Below are 17,659 nucleotides of genomic sequence, written 5' to 3'. Positions count from 1 at the left end.
CCTGCAGCAAACCTGATTTCTACAGAGGCACAATATATCTGAATATGTATGAAACCAGTAACCAAGGCCACTGTGAGTCTGTGTTGTCAAGTCTCAAAGCTACCATGTAGCGAGAAAGCGATTAGAAGCAAGGGAGAGGGAGCTGTCTGACGGAAGTTGGATTTGAATTCATTTACAGAACACTCCCCACAGGGGAATAAGAAAATAATCATCCTCAGCCCAGTTGCCTAAAGATGAATAACAGATTTATGATCTAGTATGAATATTTCCATAATCTGAACGATTACAGTAATTTGCAGTGAGCGGAGTCCCTTCACCTCCTAAGTGCCTACAGGATTCAGCCCTTAGTAATTGTTATTGCAGGGTTGCCTTCTGCGAATACCTCTCTTTTAATTAACTCTCTCTGGTCAAGTTATTTTGCTCTGATTGAGCTGAAACATGATGGCATTCACTTGCCTGGGGGGTTGATAAACATGCACACACCTATTTCTGAAATCTCGCCATCGACTGGAGCGGTGACGCAGCCTGGAAATAGAGCCAATGGCACAGACGTGCTGGGGTGGCCAATCCCTGAGCAGCAGCCGCTCATGCAGACACAGCAACAGCAGCAGCTGCTGTGCAGGAGAGAGATGGAAGCGTTATTCTTAAATATATTTCTTATTAAATAATTTATGGCCTGCTTCAGCAACAAATCTGCTTGGCTTCCATGCTGTGCCAAGCTGCAGATGCCCGGAAAAATCATCATCTACAGATTGTGGAGTGTGAAATTTGGATGGCTTTTGTATGTAGCTGCATCAAGTATTTGTGTATTGTATTTTTTTTCCCCCCCTAACAAAATAAGGGTGGTAAGCAAATACTCAGGAAAATATCAAATGTTTAGAATCTGTTCTGCTTTGAGAGCATCTGTTCTGTTTTTGAAACATTCCGTTTCTTTGAATATTTTCATGAGTTATTCTTGCACACCAAAGGAAGAGTAGTCTTGGAGTGGGAGGTGGAGAACAGGCACATAAATAGAGAAAAGGGTTTAGTTTTGATAAGTGGTTTTCTTTTTTTAACCTAAGGGTATTAAGACCTCTCAAAACTCACTTCTGCCGTATTAACAAGTTACCATTTCTCGCCTCGATGTGCAGAGGGTGATGTTGCGTGAGCTCACAGTGAGCAAGCTTGTGCGCTCTGCTTGTGTAAATCAAAGTCACAAGGCTTCAGGAGAGTGCCACGTCATACCAGTATCTCAGTTCCTGCTGTAAATTTTGGTCAGAATCAATCTTGCAAAACTGCTGGTCTTCTGCATCGTCTTTCATGTGGTTTTGTTTTGGTTTTTTTGCTTTGTTTTGTTTTTTCCTATGGAGAGGGAAGGACAGAAGCTTGCACTCCGCACAAGGCCACCGATGGCAAGTGCTGATAGTGCTTCCAGCTCCTCCATGTTTCAGTAACCCTTTTTCACTGAGCTTATTCAACAATGACTCCTCTTTCTGTTTTCCTGCTCTTCTATTTAGTTGTGAACTCATGTCTCTAACTGGATAAAAGGGAATGGATTCATCTCCCTTTTGAAAGGGGTAAAGTAAATGAAAAACGCATCATAATATAAGGCATTAGCACTTGGGAAGGTTGAGAGCTTGCAGCTGAATTTCAGAAAGGATGTAGATGAGAGTTAGTTCACCTCTTGCTGATGCTGTGATGGAGCTTGAACTGACGGAATACGTTGGGCTGTAAGAAGCTGTGTTTCTGTTGGGCACACACGGTTCTTTTGCCAGCTTCCTTTGAGAGTTGTGGAGGGATACAGTCTGGAAAATACAGGAACTCATGGGGAGCTGCCTAACGTGTTATGTAGCCTGTGGAGAATAGATGCTGCTTCCCATCAAATCCTTTCAGTGTTTTCTTGTAAGTCAGTTTTACTTGGGTATTTTCTCCCTGTTAGTAAACATCCTTCTGGAGGCAGCCAGGTGTAGGTTTAGCTGATTTTAGAGAATTAGGATTTTGAGTCTGAGTGCAGTCCTGCAGTACTTATGCAGACAAAATCCCTGTTTGCCCACAAAATGATTTGGTGAGCCTTCAGTAAACACTTGGGTCCTCTTATCTTGCTTCTGCTGCTGTGACAAGGAAAGAAAGTAATTCATATTTAAGTTTGGTGCCCTGAAGATTCACTTGATACACTTAATAGATTAGGAGGTCTTTGAGTCAGCCCATATCTCTTTTCCTGTACTCTGTAAGTCATTGATCCTTGCTTTACTGGCTGCTGGGCTGCTTGATGCCGCCTGACACAAAGTGTATGTGCACTAGGTGTGAAGGATGTTAACCAACAAGTTGGACAATGAATATTCAGAAGCTAGTACAGGAGGAGGCAGGAGGTATAGGAATACCATACCTGTTAAATAAAAGACACGAGGTACATACTAATCTGTTTAATAACCAGTGTTTTTATATAAAACTCCCTGATAGGAACAAGCTGGTACCAGTTGTGTTGTAAAGTCTAGTCCTCTGTCATAGGTGGCTCTGTCAGCTACCTATATATTCCTTTTAAAAGCCGATCAAACTCTATCTAAAGCAATGATTTCCTGCCACTGCTGCTGCTCTTGAGAGGCAGACCTGCAATTTCATTTCTCTGATGGTTTTCAGACATCTGGTTTCCATCCTACCTGATTTTTAGGACTCATTTCTGTGCCAGCATTGTTCATCAGCTTAATCAGAGCCTACCTCTTCCTAAGGTTCTTCGCTCTAACCCATTTTTAGAGACCAGCTGTTTTGCTGGATTGGGTAAGCCAAGATCTTTGTATAATTTCATGCAATAGGGTCTTTGTTATTGCTATCCATAGTGGGTTTTCTGCCCAGGAAGCTATGTAGGCTGGGCGATGTGCCTGACTGCCTCCATTGAATTTTTTCTTAATCTTTTTTTGTAGTTTTAATTCAGGTGTGCTCTCAGTGTATTTTATGTCTTGAGTACATTTAATTCAAAGATCTTAGCAAAAAAAGAAAGGCCTTTTCCCCTTGTCATGTAGGGGAGCTCTGTACAAAGGAACATAAGCAACCACGTGTCCGTTGTCGTTCCCGTCTCTGCGTAGACGTTCCCTCCCCCCGTCTGTTTCCCACCCACCCTTCAAATAAGCAAAACCGCTCCTGGGCTCAGTGATGTGCCAAGAGTGCAAGTAGCAGAGAGAAGAGCTTGAGGGAAGAGTCTCCTGGTTTGTGTTGTCAAGTCAATGAGAGACCACAGATGGACATGGAGGGTTCTCGGCCGAGCCAGGAGGAGGAGGGGCTGTATGGGATGATCTGTCTGAAGACTGAAATTACATTATAATAATAATAGCTCAGAAATCACAAGCTTGCAGGAGCTGCCAGTATGGATATGAGGGGACCATGTAACTGTGTGTTTTGCTGCTAGCAAGTAATTGTCTTGAAGCAGATGTGCTAGACTGGGGGAACTGACTTAGTTATTTTCTCCTAGAGAGGGAATGATTTTAACTTTAAAGTTGATTGATTGGTAGATCACTAATTCTGTTGTTTTGCTCTTTGGTTTTTTAACTTTTGTTTACTAACATTGTTGAGTTTCAGTCACAGAGATTGCTGACTGTGGCAGAGAGATTCAGAGAGCCTTCCTTTGCGCGCTAGTTGAGATAGTCCTGTAATCAGTATCAGTAAGCAACAAAGACCCACCTCTTAGGAATTTTCAGAGTAAAGCCTGACAAGATGAACGGGGAGAAAAGGTGCACAGAGATTTATCTATTGCATGTAAAGCAACGTCTGATTCCTAAACAGGTGCAGCAAGGCAGGAGAAAGGGAAATACCCAGTACCTGGAGTCTGTGACTGACATGCATTACAATGAAATACATTGGTGTATAAATAGGATAAAAACCTTCTTGATGTCCCATTAGAAACTGGACTAGTGGCTGACTGTATACCAGGTTCTAGGCAGCATCTCCTGCTTTGGACAGAGTGGCCCGGTAGATGGGGGCAGTGGACATAACACAAGCTCCACAGGGAATTGTCAGAACAGAATAGCACCGAACTTGCTGTTTGTCATCATCGAAAGCATTACATTTGTGGTTCTGCTTTCCACGTGGAGGATACCTGCGTATAGCCAAGGTAAAAGCAGTGAATACTTGCTCTGCAATAACCAGTATTTTTGCAGAGAAGATAAATGCAGTGGAAGTATCTCAAGAAATACGTACTGCTTTCTATGCAGCTAGTTTTCACAGGAGACATTTTGACTGGCAATTGGATGCAAATGCTAATTGTGACTATTTTTACTGGGTGATGCTGGGAACGAAACACGTGTTTCAGGAGTGCTGCTTATTCGTTCTTTTTTTCCTTTCTTCTTTCATGAGCAGAGATTTGTTTGCATGTATGTAGCTGATTAGAGCAAGCAGTGCAGTGTACAGAGTTAATGCTTTCCTGCTGTCCTGCTGATGCCCACCCAGGACCATCTGCATTCATCCCTTCTTTTCAGAGGGAGGTTGTTTTTTGTATTGCTGATTGGACTTCTCTTGGGAAAGGAGGTCGTTGCTGTCTGATGTTGACTCTGTGACTGGAGAAAATCTGAATGAGAATGCTTTAGCAGTGCGGTTTGGGCCCTAGCGCGTTAACATCTGTGAAATACCACAAGACTCTTGCACAAAAGGCAGTAGGGCATTCCTATGTGTTGTGCAGCCTAAAGCGCTTGCTGTGTAGGTAAACCTTCCAGAGCAGTTCCCACTTTTCTCCTCTGCTTTCACGTGTTTGTGATTTTCAAGAACGTTCACCTTTTGCAGCGAAATCAAAGATTCTCATTCCCTGCCTCAAGGAGATATTTTTTTAAACATCGCAGATGTTGAAACATCTGAATAAATGTTGAAACAAGATTCCTTCTGCTGTTTTTCAGCACTAAAGATGTAACAGTGCCCATTTTTACTAGGATAAGTAAAGTTAGCAAAATAATTACTTTTTGTTGCTTTATTCTCCTGTATCATCAGGTTGCATACTCAGTTGCCTGAAGAGCTGCGTTTGCAGAGGCAGTTGAAATCTCTGTTAATTTAGGACTCTTAACGAATAGAAGGGTGTCTGTAATTAAGCAGCTCTTACAATTCAGCAGTGGTGCAGTGGTAAGAGGACTATGTCCTCAGTACGTGTTTATGTTCCACCTGTAAAGGTGAAGCTGGTTTCCTGGTATGTTTTGTTAAATTCGGATTTGTTAAGCTTTATTAAATTGAGGTTGTGTGGGCAGAACCTTTGTCCGGACACTGACAAATTTCTTACCTACTGCTTTTCAAAAATTCCTTCAGGACTTCAGGTCTTACCGCACTCAGGTTATACTTCTGGCTGGAACAACATCTCTGCTTTTATTATGTCCTAAAATAAGTGAATCGAAACCTATGCTTCAAACTAAGATGTGGAATAAATCTTAACTGTGCTTCAGACAATGCCACTACTTGTTATGTCTCCACATGACTTGTCTTTGAACTCAGTAGAGAACAAGGCAAAACCTATGATATTAATAGCTCTGTTTATACATTTTTAATGCAGTCAGTTCGTTGTGGATAGCTTCATTAATGTTAAATGTGGTTCTAAATATGGATGGGTATAAGTGTTTTCTTTTGAAAACCTTTGATGGAGTCTAGCATGCAGGCTGGCCTTTTGTATTAACTTTGATTCCATTCACGCTTTCTTTCTCTCTGTTTCAGGAGCTATTGTGACAATCTTGGCTATCACCCATTAAGTGCTGCTGACTTTGGAAAGATCATGAAAAATGTCTTTCCAAATATGAAGGCTCGTCGTCTAGGCACAAGAGGCAAATCAAAATATCCTTTGCTAGAACTCTTCTCAGTAACTTCTTCTGCCCTTGCCTGAAGAACATTTGTTGTTATGGCTTAACTACCAGCTAAATGTGGAAGTAATGTTAAATAAAAAATGCAGACAATTTCCCAGTGTTTTTAACATTATTAACTGGGGCAGTGTTAGGTTGCAAGATACAACTTTGGAAGCAAGTGCTTAAATTTAGATTCTGATGCTTAGTTGTCACAGCAGGGAGGAAGCAAAGCAGCTTTATCATTTAGTGCAGAGAGGGATATTGGAATAAAGGAACTTCCCTTATAAATGTGCAATAACTAATATTTTATTGGTAGTACAGCTCAGAATTATCAATACACTTCTTGCATTTATATTATACTTGTGCACAGCAGTAATTTATAAGTTAGTTGTAAAGCCAAAGATCCTCCTTAAGCTGTGCTACAGATATTTCATAAAACTGTCTCCCCTCAACCATTATTACTGCTTGAAAGAGAAGAGGGAACTGGGACGTAATCACAAAAGCTGGCTTCAGAAGGCTTGCCCTGCCATCAGAGGGAGGAGACGGCTTCCTTCACTGCACCGTGCAGCCTTCCTGAGATAGGGAAGTCAATTCAGAGCAAGAGCGTCTAGGATGGAGAGCACTGTTTCTCTTTTTTGACTGCAGGATCTTGTTCCCTGTGCCCAAAGTTGGGATCCACTTCCTTCGCTCCTTCCCTGTGTTAGGGAAGCAGATCCATTTCAGAGGGCTTGCAAAAACACTACCCTATTTAATTGTAACTTAATACAAACATTAAAGTACTTACACTATGACAACATCAGTTTTTTAACTAAATATAATTATTACAGGTAGAACTAGGCACAGTTAGATCTCGGGACAGATTAGTTTATCAGTTAATAGGCAGCCACTGTGACATATTTGTGGCAAATGCTGTGCAAAAGAGTCTGCTCATACCACTGATGGTCCTGCTGCTTCAGTATAGGGGAAAGCAGCTCCGATAGGAAAGAAATGCAATAATCAAGTCTGAAGGCTGTGAGGATGTGAATTTTTTTCAGGCTTTTCTGAGACCGAGCCATAGTTTGTCTGCTCTTTAGCATGCTGAGGTGTTCTATTAACAAAAGAAAAAAGGAAAAGAAAAAAAGTTATTTTTCTAAGTAAGTAGTTTTTTCATCAGCAAGAATTTCCCAAGTTGAGAATTACACCTTCCCTTGAGGATTCTTCGAAACCATTGTGAAGTAATGTAATACCTGCTGTATTCCCCAGGGTAGACTCTTCTGATGTGCTGGGTAGGCTAAGCCATGGCAGTAAGCAAGGGAGGAAGAGCATTAAAAGGCCAAAAGGCATCGAGGTGCTTGTAGAGTCTAATTAAAAACCACTGAAAAGAACCATCAGCAGTGATAGGGACTCACTGAATATACTGGCCTTTGCCAAGGTCTCACTTAAAGCATGTACTTCATGAAAGAATTAAATGCTGGGTGGCCCAGAATTATTTGTCTTCCGTAGAGAGGGGGAAAAACCTGCAGTGTAATAGTAAATAGAGAAGTTATGTGTCGGTTGAATTGTGTCATGAAATACAGTGTTGAATTATCTACCACTGGAGTCCAAAACTTAGTAGTGATGTTCTGGGTAGCGCTAGGGAAGTTTTAAGGAAGAAATTACGTGGTGTAATTGTAGCTTGACCCAGGGGATCTCTTTCAGTTCTATTTCCTAAGTTTCTAGTTCAGAATGATTAAAATGTGACCTTATCTCACCCTTACCTTGTTACCTACCCTCCTTACATTTATTTTACTGTAATTATGCTCCATCCAGGTTAACACAAGCAAATGCAAACTCCACGGTTTAGGAAGTACAGAAGTATTTACAGAATGTGAAAAATTAGTGATCCTGAAAAGGATTTGTGTGTCACAGGGAAGAGACACTGTATGTGAACTCCTGAAGTAATGCTGTGGAGGGGGAAAAAAAAGCTGATTTGATTTTTGAACCTATAAACAAGTGAGTAAGAGTAACGGAGGGAGTGTATTTTTGTGTACTGATCTGATGAGATCAGTGTTAAGAACAAATCTGGGTATTTGTGCCCATATTCTTACAGAAAATACGCAATTATTTTTACAGAAGAATTATCATGGGTGGGGAGAGAGCCACAGAAACAGTGTAAAAGAAGAAATGTCCTCATCAATCACTTTATCATGTCATGGGGAACCTCTTCAGTTTGTGGAAGTCCCTTAGGAGAAGGAAATGTCAGGAAATTTAGCAAAAGGAAGCAAAAAAAGAACTCATAATAAGGTAGTAACTGACATTTGGGAACACGTTTTTTAATAGTGATTAACTTTTGGAAATGCATTCTTCATCTTGTTTTAGGCCTGGTACAGGAAAGAAGCTTAGTCCAAATTTAATGATTTTGTCCAGTGTTTAGTCAAACAGTGGTGGTTTAAATATTGAGTAGCTCATTGAGACTCATTGCTGTGGTTTAGTGGTTCTCCTAAGTCATCAAATAAAATTCATCTCATCCAGCATCCTCTGCGTAGATGGAGAAGCCCAAAGACCTGCGCAAGAACACAGGCTCTTGATTCTGGCTGGCTATGAGAATATGTTAATGACAGTAATTCTTGAATCTGTTTTGTGTTTGCTTATAAAGCTTATGAAGGAGTTACTGCCCTTCCCTCCTATCCCCCAACTAACAAGCAGAGACGATTTAAACCTTAATTCTTGTTCACATATTGCTACAGTGGACTGAGGAAGAAGGCTTTTGTGCATATGCCAACACTGCCCAACCTTGACTTTCATAAAACTGGAGATGGGGTATGATATATACTTGCTTATTTATATATATTTCTGTCGGGTTTCTGTCTGAAGTTTTCAAAACAAAATGAAGAGCTGTGTAGTTTTTTAAGTTTTTCTTTTCGATACTTCTCTTCTGAATCATTGTTTGATATTGTTCTGTAAAGCTTAGAACAAATTGCAGAGCTATTTAAAAAAAACCTAATTTAGGAGGTGAAGCAGACTCTCGCAGTGTTGCCACCCATGAGCTGTATCTTTTTAACTCTGGTTTGGTTTTACTGTATTTATTTTAATTTTTTTTTAAAGTCAGTACTAGGGAAGAGGACCCCCAGTGAAAGAAGCAGTTCCTTGTTAGCAGTAGCTGCTGAGTTAAGACTCCGGATGCAGGAAGCATCAATTGGTGGTGGTCCAGATATTAGGGTTCTGTCTGTGATTCTCTTCCAGAAATGTCAGATCTGTATAATGCCTTTGGAAACAACCAGTAGATTAATGTTGAGATGTTTAATTTTGAATGATGGAGATGATGTGATCTCATTCTCAGAATTTTGTGAAAAAACTGTGACTGTACTTACTCTCTATTTTTGTTTTCATGCCTTAATGACCCTTAATAATTAACCTTTCCTTCTTTGTTTGTTTTTCTTTTTAGTTGGATGGGGCAGAGCCATCTGGGCAGCTGCAAAGTGCTGATGAGGAAGTTGTGTCTGCGGCCTGCCGCCTTGTTTGTGAATGGGCCCAGAAAGTGCTGAGCCAGCCTTTCGATACAGTCTTGGAGTTGGCTCGTTTCCTTGTGAAAAGTCACTATATCGGTACCAAGTCAATGGCAGCTTTGACAGTAATGGCAGGGGCACCAGCAGGTAATGGGATAACTTAATGCTGAATGGAAGAAATGGGGCATCTTTTTTTAAAAAGAAAGAACATCTTGGTTTGAGGAAGGGCTTCTCTCTTCAGGGCGAACTTTAAACACTGACTCCAGGTATTGAGCGTGCATTGACGTGATTTTAGTCCACGTTGGTGCAAATCAATTTTCTTGCTGGTAGTCTGGGTAAAGAGATCTGAAAATAAGCGGTGGTCACAGGTTTAGTTTGTGGTTCTCCCATTTCTCCAGTGAAGGACCCTGGTCTTTTAAAGCACTTCAGGGCATGTGAGTAATTGTGCTGAATTTACGTACGTGCTAGATCAGGAGGTTGTTGCCAGTACAGTGATGGTTTGTAGTCAGACTGCTGGTGTAGCTGTGTTTCTGTCTGATAACTTGCCCTAATTTGGAAACAATTGTCTGCTTTAATTTTCTCTCAAGAGCAGATTTTCTTACAGGCATTTCTGATGTGTCATGCGAATTTTCCTGAGGTGTTTGATCAGTGTCAGGTAGTACAGGCACGTCAGCCACTGTTGTTATTGATCACATTAGAAATAAGGGCTTGAGGGGCATTGAAAGGGACAGGAGAGCCTTCTCCGAGGGCAGATACGTGACTAAGATTCCAGCACTCGATTTCAAATCTTTGGTAAGGATTGAGGTGAAGAGATTATTTTCTGTTCTGTTCAGTCTGTGGGAAAGCTTCCATCCTATGTGATTGTTTGTACGTTTGCTTTTGTGTTGTTTCCACCTTCATGCTCAAAATCAGTCACTTACTTGATCATTCACAGTGGGTTTTTTTGTGGGTGTGGATGAAGTAGACTACAGAAATGAAGGATGACGAGGGAAGTGCGGGTGCACAGCACGCCCCCCAGACTTTCCTTTGGGAAGTTCTGCCCAGGCCTGTTAAGCAAAATGTGTTTGGATCAAGGCAAATCTCTTGACTTGAGTGAGGGCATTTCAAATAGAAACGGGTGTCAGGGCTGTAGGTTGGGGTGATCCAGTTCTGGGTCATGTTCCTTCTCCTTCCAGCTCCCTTTCCTTTGTTGCACCTTGGAGCTGATGGGTGGCAGTGACAGCTGTTGCTGCCTGTACACTCCTTTTTTACCTGTCATTGCTTGACTTCCTTCGTTCTGCTTTCTGTGCTGCTAGAAGGAACACTGGGTATATGTACAGCTCTTGAACTCATGTAGTTTTTCGCCCTCACTTCCTTCAAGAGGATGCTTTCCTTCAAGGAAAAGAGCAGTTTTTTCTAGCACATACCTCTGTGGCTTGGATATTCATTTCAGGAGAGGTTCTTTCTGGAATGGCCAATATGATATTTCTCTTTATCGCAAGGAACTGCAGTGTCTCTGTGCATTAACTGAGGAAAAAGCCAACTTTTGCCCTCAAAGAATAATTTGTTGATGGTTTTTTTTCTCATAAACGTTGCTTGCTTTCAGTATTCAGCCCACACAGATGACTTGTTTTCTAGTAATTGCAATATATTTGACCATTTCATTGCTTTGTGAAGAAGGAATTGTGGAAATGGAGATGTGGTGTTCAAGTTTTCATGGTACATGCAGTCTGCTGCTGAGAGGGTGGGTCCCAGACCACAGTTCCTAAGCCTGTACTGGGTATCTAAAACCAAATACTTGCCCTAAAATGGGGTCACTGAGAGAGCATGCTAATCCTCTTGACTGTTAATAAACAAGAGATCGTAAATGTGATGTGATTTTGTAAGGGAAATTGGTACCAGCTGCACAGATGAGACTAACTCCCTGTTTTTCTCCCTGGAAGCACCACTTGTTTGTGACCAGCAGAGGCATTGTCTTCAGAAAAAAATGTTCCCCCATTCTAATTTCCATAGTTTTTTCACCTGTTCTTCCTTCTTTTGTTTGTTTTGGGTTTTGTTGGTTTGGTTTGTTTTGTTTTTCCCCGGGACATTTCTCTTCTTGCCCTTCTTTCACCATTATCCCTGCTTCAACACACAAGTTGTGATCCATTCTGCCATCATATGCACTGTGTTTAATGCCTTTACCATTAGATACTGTTATCTGCTCAGAGCTGCACCTTTGTGACACAGACCCACAGCCTTCTGGGAAGGTTTTTCATTTTGAAAGCTGCCTTAGACATTAAAACAAACGAAAACATAGTAGATGATGGATTATTTAAAGGTTCATCTAAAACATATCCGCTGCCCTCTACTGTCACTTATATGAAATGCGTTTTTAGATTTCGCTGACACAAAAGTTGCCGTTTGGGATTATCAGAAATAAGATGCCAGTACACAGTATTTTAGCAGCTGATGCCCACTTTGTCTAACATATAAAGGTTTTTCCACACATGTGAAAAAAACTAAAGCACTGAGTTCTGGGCTCTCAGTTCAAGAAGGACAGGAACTGCTGGAGAGAGTCCAGCGTAGGGCTACAAAGATGATGGAGGGAGTGGAGCATCTCCCTTCTGAGGAGCGGCTGAGGGAGCTGGGGCTCTTTAGTTTGCAGAAGAGGAGACTGAGGGGAGACCTCATTCATGTTTATAAATATTTAAAGGGTGAGTGTCACGAGGATGGAGCCAGGCTCTTCTCGGTGACAAACAATGATAAGACAAGGGGTAACGGACACAAACTGGAACACAGGAGGTTCCACTTCAATTGGAGAAGAAACTTCTTCTCAGTGAGGGTGACAGAGCCCTGGCCCAGGCTGCCCAGAGAGGTTGTGGAGTCTCCTTCTCTGCAGACATTCAAAACCCGCCTGGACGCCTTCCTGTGTAACCTCATCTGGGTGTTCCTGCTCCGGCAGGGGGATTGGACTGGATGAGCTTTTGAGGTCCCTTCCAATCCCTGACGTTCTGTGATTCTGTGAATAAATTTGAGCATGAAGTGGTTGGGAGGACCTCACGATGGAGGTGTTCTCAGAATGGTATTCCGTGTGGTTAAGATACAGAAGTAGTCTTACAGTAGGGCAGGGTACGTGTGCTTATAATTCATTCTTCTTCTTTTGTATTCAGGAATAAAAGGGATCCCCCAGCCCTCAGCTTTTGTACCTACTGCTGAAAGTAATTCCTTTCAACCGCAAGTGAAAACTCTGCCATCTCCTGTTGATGCCAAGCAGCAGCTGCAGCGTAAGATTCAGAAGAAGCAGCAGGAACAGAAACTGCAGTCTCCTTTGCCAGGAGAGTCTCCAGCAAAGAAAACAGAATGCACCACAACCAATGGCGTGACCAGTATATCTAATGGAAGCCCTGCAATTCTGTCTCCTCCGCCTATTGGCATTGTTGTGGCAGCTGTCCCCAGCCCGATACCGGTAATGTTCTCCAGGAATTCTCCAGAGAAAACACCTTACCAAAGGGTTCCAGATTGCCTGTAACTAAGCAGTGGTATCAGTGGGATAGAGAAACCGTTTCTATTTAAAGGCTTGGGTTCCTTGGTAGTTTTCTGTCCCAGTGACTCTGCTATACCGCATGAGTTACAGGATCAATACAGAGACAGCAGAATTCTGATCACATAGCATAGGCCAAGTTTGTCTTTGAAGCTGTTGACAGTGGGATTTCAGCTAGCAATAGTTAAGGTTATATGTGGGAAGAATTGTCCTTGAGACGAAGTTTAACCAGAGGAGAGAGCTGACACCAGTTGTGCGAGTTGCTGAGCCCATAGTATGGAATTTCAATTGCCTTTCATTGGCCCGGTGCGTTTAGTGACAGCAACAATTTTATTTTTGCATGAATGCCTGTAGTGTGGAACATCGTTGTTGTTCAGCCATACAAAACTGGGTGAGGGCAGGGGGAAGGTTATTTGTCTTTTAAGATGTTAGCTGTGTTGCTGATTTCAACAGGTAAGCCAATTGTTCTGCCTGATAGTGGGTTTGTATTTAACTCGCTTTTGAAACTCTAACAATGAGTAGTGTTTTGAACACATCTTCTCCTCTTTAACCTTTGCATGCCTGTCTTTTCAGACATGTGGTGAAGGATTATATGAGAATGACCCTTTCATTAGTAGACAGCAGACTAGAGTGTAGACCAGTGGCTCATGCTGTAAAACTGGAGGTCACATATCTGTCTACCAGTCCTTAGGCAGACAAATAGAAATTGTCTTGTATATGGTTGTTTTCTTTCAAACTGACATTAACTAGTTTTGGTGTACTGAGCTACGTTGTCCTTCACCTTTGAAGTGCTTGGTGATGAGGTGGTCTGTGAGTGTTGGGACTTTCTGGCTTCATCACCACACCTTTTCTTTTTCTCGCTCTACAGGTGCCAAGGACCAGGCAGTTGGTGACATCCCCAAGTCCTATGGGATCGTCCGATAGCAAGGTCCTGCCCCTCAACGTTCAGGTGGTCACTCAGCACATGCAATCAGTCAAGCAGTCACCAAAGACTCCCCAGAACGTTCCCGCCAGCCCAGTTGGAGACCGCTCTGCCCGTCATCGCTACCCACAGATATTACCGAAGCCAGCAAATACCAGTGCTCTCACCATCCGCTCTCCCACGACGGTGCTCTTTACCAGTAGCCCAATCAAGACTGTTGTGCCAGCTCCACATGTGAATTCCTTAAATGTGGTAAAAATGACAGCAATATCTCTTGCCCCAAGCAGCAGTAGTGTGCCCGTCAAACAGACGCCTTCAGTCAGCAGTGGTGCAGGAGCAGTGGAAGAAGGAAGAACTGGTCCACAGATCAAACATGGATCTGTTGTTTCACTTCAGTCTCCAGGATCCAAGCCTAGCACTGTTGCAGCGGCGCCTGCAGTCAAGATCAAAATGGAGCCAGAAGCATTGCTGGATGAGAACTCCGTACAGAGCCAAGAGAGCTCTGATGTATCTAAACCCATAAAGGCAACCCCTGACCTGCCTTCTGCTCAACTAATTAATTTTGAGGTTGCAACCTTGAAGGTTTCAGCTGATGATGTTGTGGAGGAAAAACCAGTTACGAGCTGTGATCAGGGAGCTGAAGAGGCAGGGACTGAATATAAAACGCAATCTAATGAGATCCCACCAGTTTCTTCAGCAGGCAATAATCAAAGCACTCTAAAGCTCTCAGTTGCCAGTCAAAACTTGTCCAGCACCAGCATTGGTTCACCTCCTACTGGTGAGTCTACAATTAAAGACAAAACATGCACTAAAAGTCCAAGAAAGCGACAACCTTCTACACTTCAGGATTCCCAGGTACCACCTGTAAAGAAACCGCTGGTGGAGCAGCTTTCAGCTGGTAATGCTGTGGAGGATCAAAAAGCAAACAGTGTTAAGAAGTCTCCGAAGGTTGGATTGTTAACTAACAGTGACAATACAGCAACACTTGCTCAAGTTCCCAGCAAGGTACCTGTACCTTCTGCAGCTGCAGCTGCAGCAAACATAGCAACAGACCTTTCTTTGAGCACCGATTTAGATACCAGTGATTCTACTTTAGGACAGCAGCTTGCATCAGCATCATCTCCAGATATAAAAGTAAAATTGGAAGGAAACATGTTTATCATAGAAAATGATCCAAAATCTGATGGCAGCTTTAACCCAAATACGTGGCATCATATCACCAAAACCTCCAACTTTGCGCCTGTGAGTTGTGAACAGCAGCAAGACGTCGGTGTTATGACTATTGCAGGGCACTCTGGCTCTAGTGACTTACAGGAATCGGCATGGGAGGCAGTGCACTGTGAAGGTATCCAGCAGGATGCGTACAACCAGCAGTTACAGAGCCAGATCCAGGACTCCTCCTTGGGTCAAATACAAGCACAGTCTTCAAATCAGTTAGCTCTGCAGTCTGAGCTGAAGGAGTTTGAACATACAGTCCCTCAGTCAAATGAAAACTTCTTTTCATTTGATGATGACCTTACCCAGGACAGCATCGTGGAGGAGCTGGTGCTCATGGAGGAGCAAATGTCCATGAATAATTCGCATCCTTATGGTGGTTGTCTAGGAATGGCACTTCAGAGTCAGACTGCAGTTCAAGGAGCTCCAGTGTCATCTCATCCAAGCAGTGTGCACTTTTACCATTCGATCCATAACAACAGCACTCCGATTCACACTCCCACTCCCACCCCTACCCCGACTCCCACCCCCACCCCGACTCCAACACCCACATCCGAAATGATCGCTGGATCTCAGAACATGTCCCGAGAGAGCCCTTGTTCGAGGCTGGCTCAGACGACTCCCGTAGACAGTGCCCTAGGAAGCAGCCGGCATACGCCCATCGGCACACCGCACTCGAACTGCAGCAGCAGTGTTCCCCCAAGTCCTGTGGAATGCCGCAACCCGTTTGCGTTTACTCCCATCAGCTCCAGTATGGCTTACCATGATGCCAGCATTATATCGAGTAGCCCTGTGAAGCCAATGCAGCGGCCTATGGCTACCCATCCTGACAAAACCAAGCTTGAGTGGATGAATAACGGCTAAAGTGGGGTTAGCAATTCGTCGGTCGCAAACCATGGCATCCTTACGAGCTATCAGGAGCTGGTGGAAGACCGCTTCAGGAAACCTCACGCTTTTGCCGTTCCTGGCCAGTCATACCAGTCTCAGCCGCGCCACCATGACACTCACTTTGGTCGTGTGACTCCCGTTTCACCTGTGCAGCACCAGGCAGCCCAAGTCAGTAACACCACCAAGCAAGAGGGCTTTGCTGTTCCTGCGCCTTTGGACAACAAAGGAACCGGTTCCTCTCTCAGCAACAGTCTGAGATGCCGGAGCGTGAGCCCCGCTGTCCATCGCCAGCGTAATCTCAGTGGAAGCACCGTTTACCCTGTTTCAAATATCCCACGCTCTAACCTGACACCTTTTGGAAGTCCAGTGACTCCTGAAGTTCACAATGTATTTGCTAATATCCATGCAGACACCAGTGCCAATAACATAGCGCAAAGAAGTCAATCAGTCCCATTGACTGTGATGATGCAGACCGCCTTCCCCTCTCTTCAGAAACAAACAAACACTAAAAAAATAACCAATGTGTTGTTAAACAAACTTGATTCTGATAACGATGATGCAGTGAGAGGTTTGGGAGTGAACAACATGCCCTCAAATTACACAGCCAGGATGAATCTCACTCAGATTTTGGAGACATCCGCTGCTTTTCCTAGTGCCAACTCACAAAATATGATCAATTCCAGCACTTCAGTTTATGAATTCCAAACACCAAATTACCTCACGAAAAACAGCAGCACCGATCAGATTAATTTTTCTTCTGGAGATAACCAAGCACAATCAGACATCGGAGAGCAACAACTAGATTTTAGCAGCACTGTAAAAGACCTTTTAGGGGAGGACAGTCTGCCAACAAACCAGCAGCTGGTGAATCAGGTGGCATCAGATCTCAATAACGTTGCATCTGTCTTTCCCAGCGACATCAGGTTGTCTTCCGAGCTCTCAGGCAGCATTAACGATCTGAACACTTTAGACACAAATCTACTGTTTGATCCAGGTCGTCAGCAGGGACAAGATGATGATGCTACACTGGAGGAATTGAAAAATGACCCCTTGTTTCAACAAATCTGCAATGAATCCATTAACTCAATGACTACATCAGGTTTTGAGTGGATGGAGAGTAAGGATCATCCTGCTGTTGAAATGTTGGGTTAATCTTGTTTTATATGTATGTAGCACACTGTACCTAAAAGACAGACGTATTGTATTTGTCTTAATGGAAGTGCCTCCCGCAGCAGAAACACTTGCTATGTATTGTGGCATTTTAAAAAAGTTTGCTGTACCCGCTGCTCATTCTTCAGCAGGGAGAAGGCAGTCTTACCAATTCTAAACAAATCTCTGAAGGTGATGGGCTAGCAAAGAGCCAGTATTAAGGTGGAATTTTATAGTGTTTCCCATTCAACATTTCTTACTGTAGCAAATAAAGAAGTGGTTAACAGCCAGCCAGCAGTGATAGCTATGGTTGAGGCTTTGGGAGGGTTTTAAGTCGAGCTCGTTAGTAGGCTTTCCGTACTTTGTATTGCTTTTTACTTCTTAGCAGATGATCCTTACTGACCTTCGTCGTTCACGTCTGAAATGCAGGTTGCCTGCAGGTAGGTAGGTGGTGGGGAGTGGGTACAGGTGAACCAGGTGCCTGATCATTCTGTATCAGTCTCGAGCGCTGCTCAGTGATGAACTGTGGGAAATCTCTGTAGCACTGGTGCCATTGACATCTCTAGTAAAACGCAGAGATAGGAAGAACTAACGGGAAGGATCAAAGAAAAAGAAAGATGCACTAAATTTTTTATTTTAAGAGGAATATATCTATGTAGTTATTTTATCCATTAATATTCATGACATACTTGATATTTTAGTTCTCACGTCAACGTTTTTATATTAGGTAAAATTCATG

General features: G+C 43.0%; 1 protein-coding gene across 1 annotated transcript in view; it reads left to right on the top strand.

Annotated features, from left to right (window-relative positions):
• The window catches only part of RFX7 (regulatory factor X, 7), a 28,565-nt gene extending 11,204 nt beyond the window's left edge, over positions 1-17,361 (top strand). The window contains 5 exon segments of the mRNA XM_010194001.1: positions 5,656-5,772; positions 8,474-8,558; positions 9,184-9,391; positions 12,376-12,671; positions 13,615-17,361. Of these exon segments, the coding sequence (XP_010192303.1) occupies positions 5,656-5,772; positions 8,474-8,558; positions 9,184-9,391; positions 12,376-12,671; positions 13,615-16,923 (4,015 nt within the window). The 3' untranslated portion in view covers positions 16,924-17,361.
• The last annotated feature ends 298 nt before the right edge of the window (positions 17,362-17,659 follow it).

This window comes from Mesitornis unicolor, unplaced genomic scaffold (assembly GCF_000695765.1).
Source record: "Mesitornis unicolor isolate BGI_N332 unplaced genomic scaffold, ASM69576v1 scaffold27241, whole genome shotgun sequence".
NCBI classification, from domain to species: Eukaryota; Metazoa; Chordata; class Aves; order Mesitornithiformes; family Mesitornithidae; genus Mesitornis; species Mesitornis unicolor.
The sequence above is the reverse complement of the archived record's forward strand: the minus strand, read 5'-3'. Positions and strand labels throughout refer to the sequence as shown.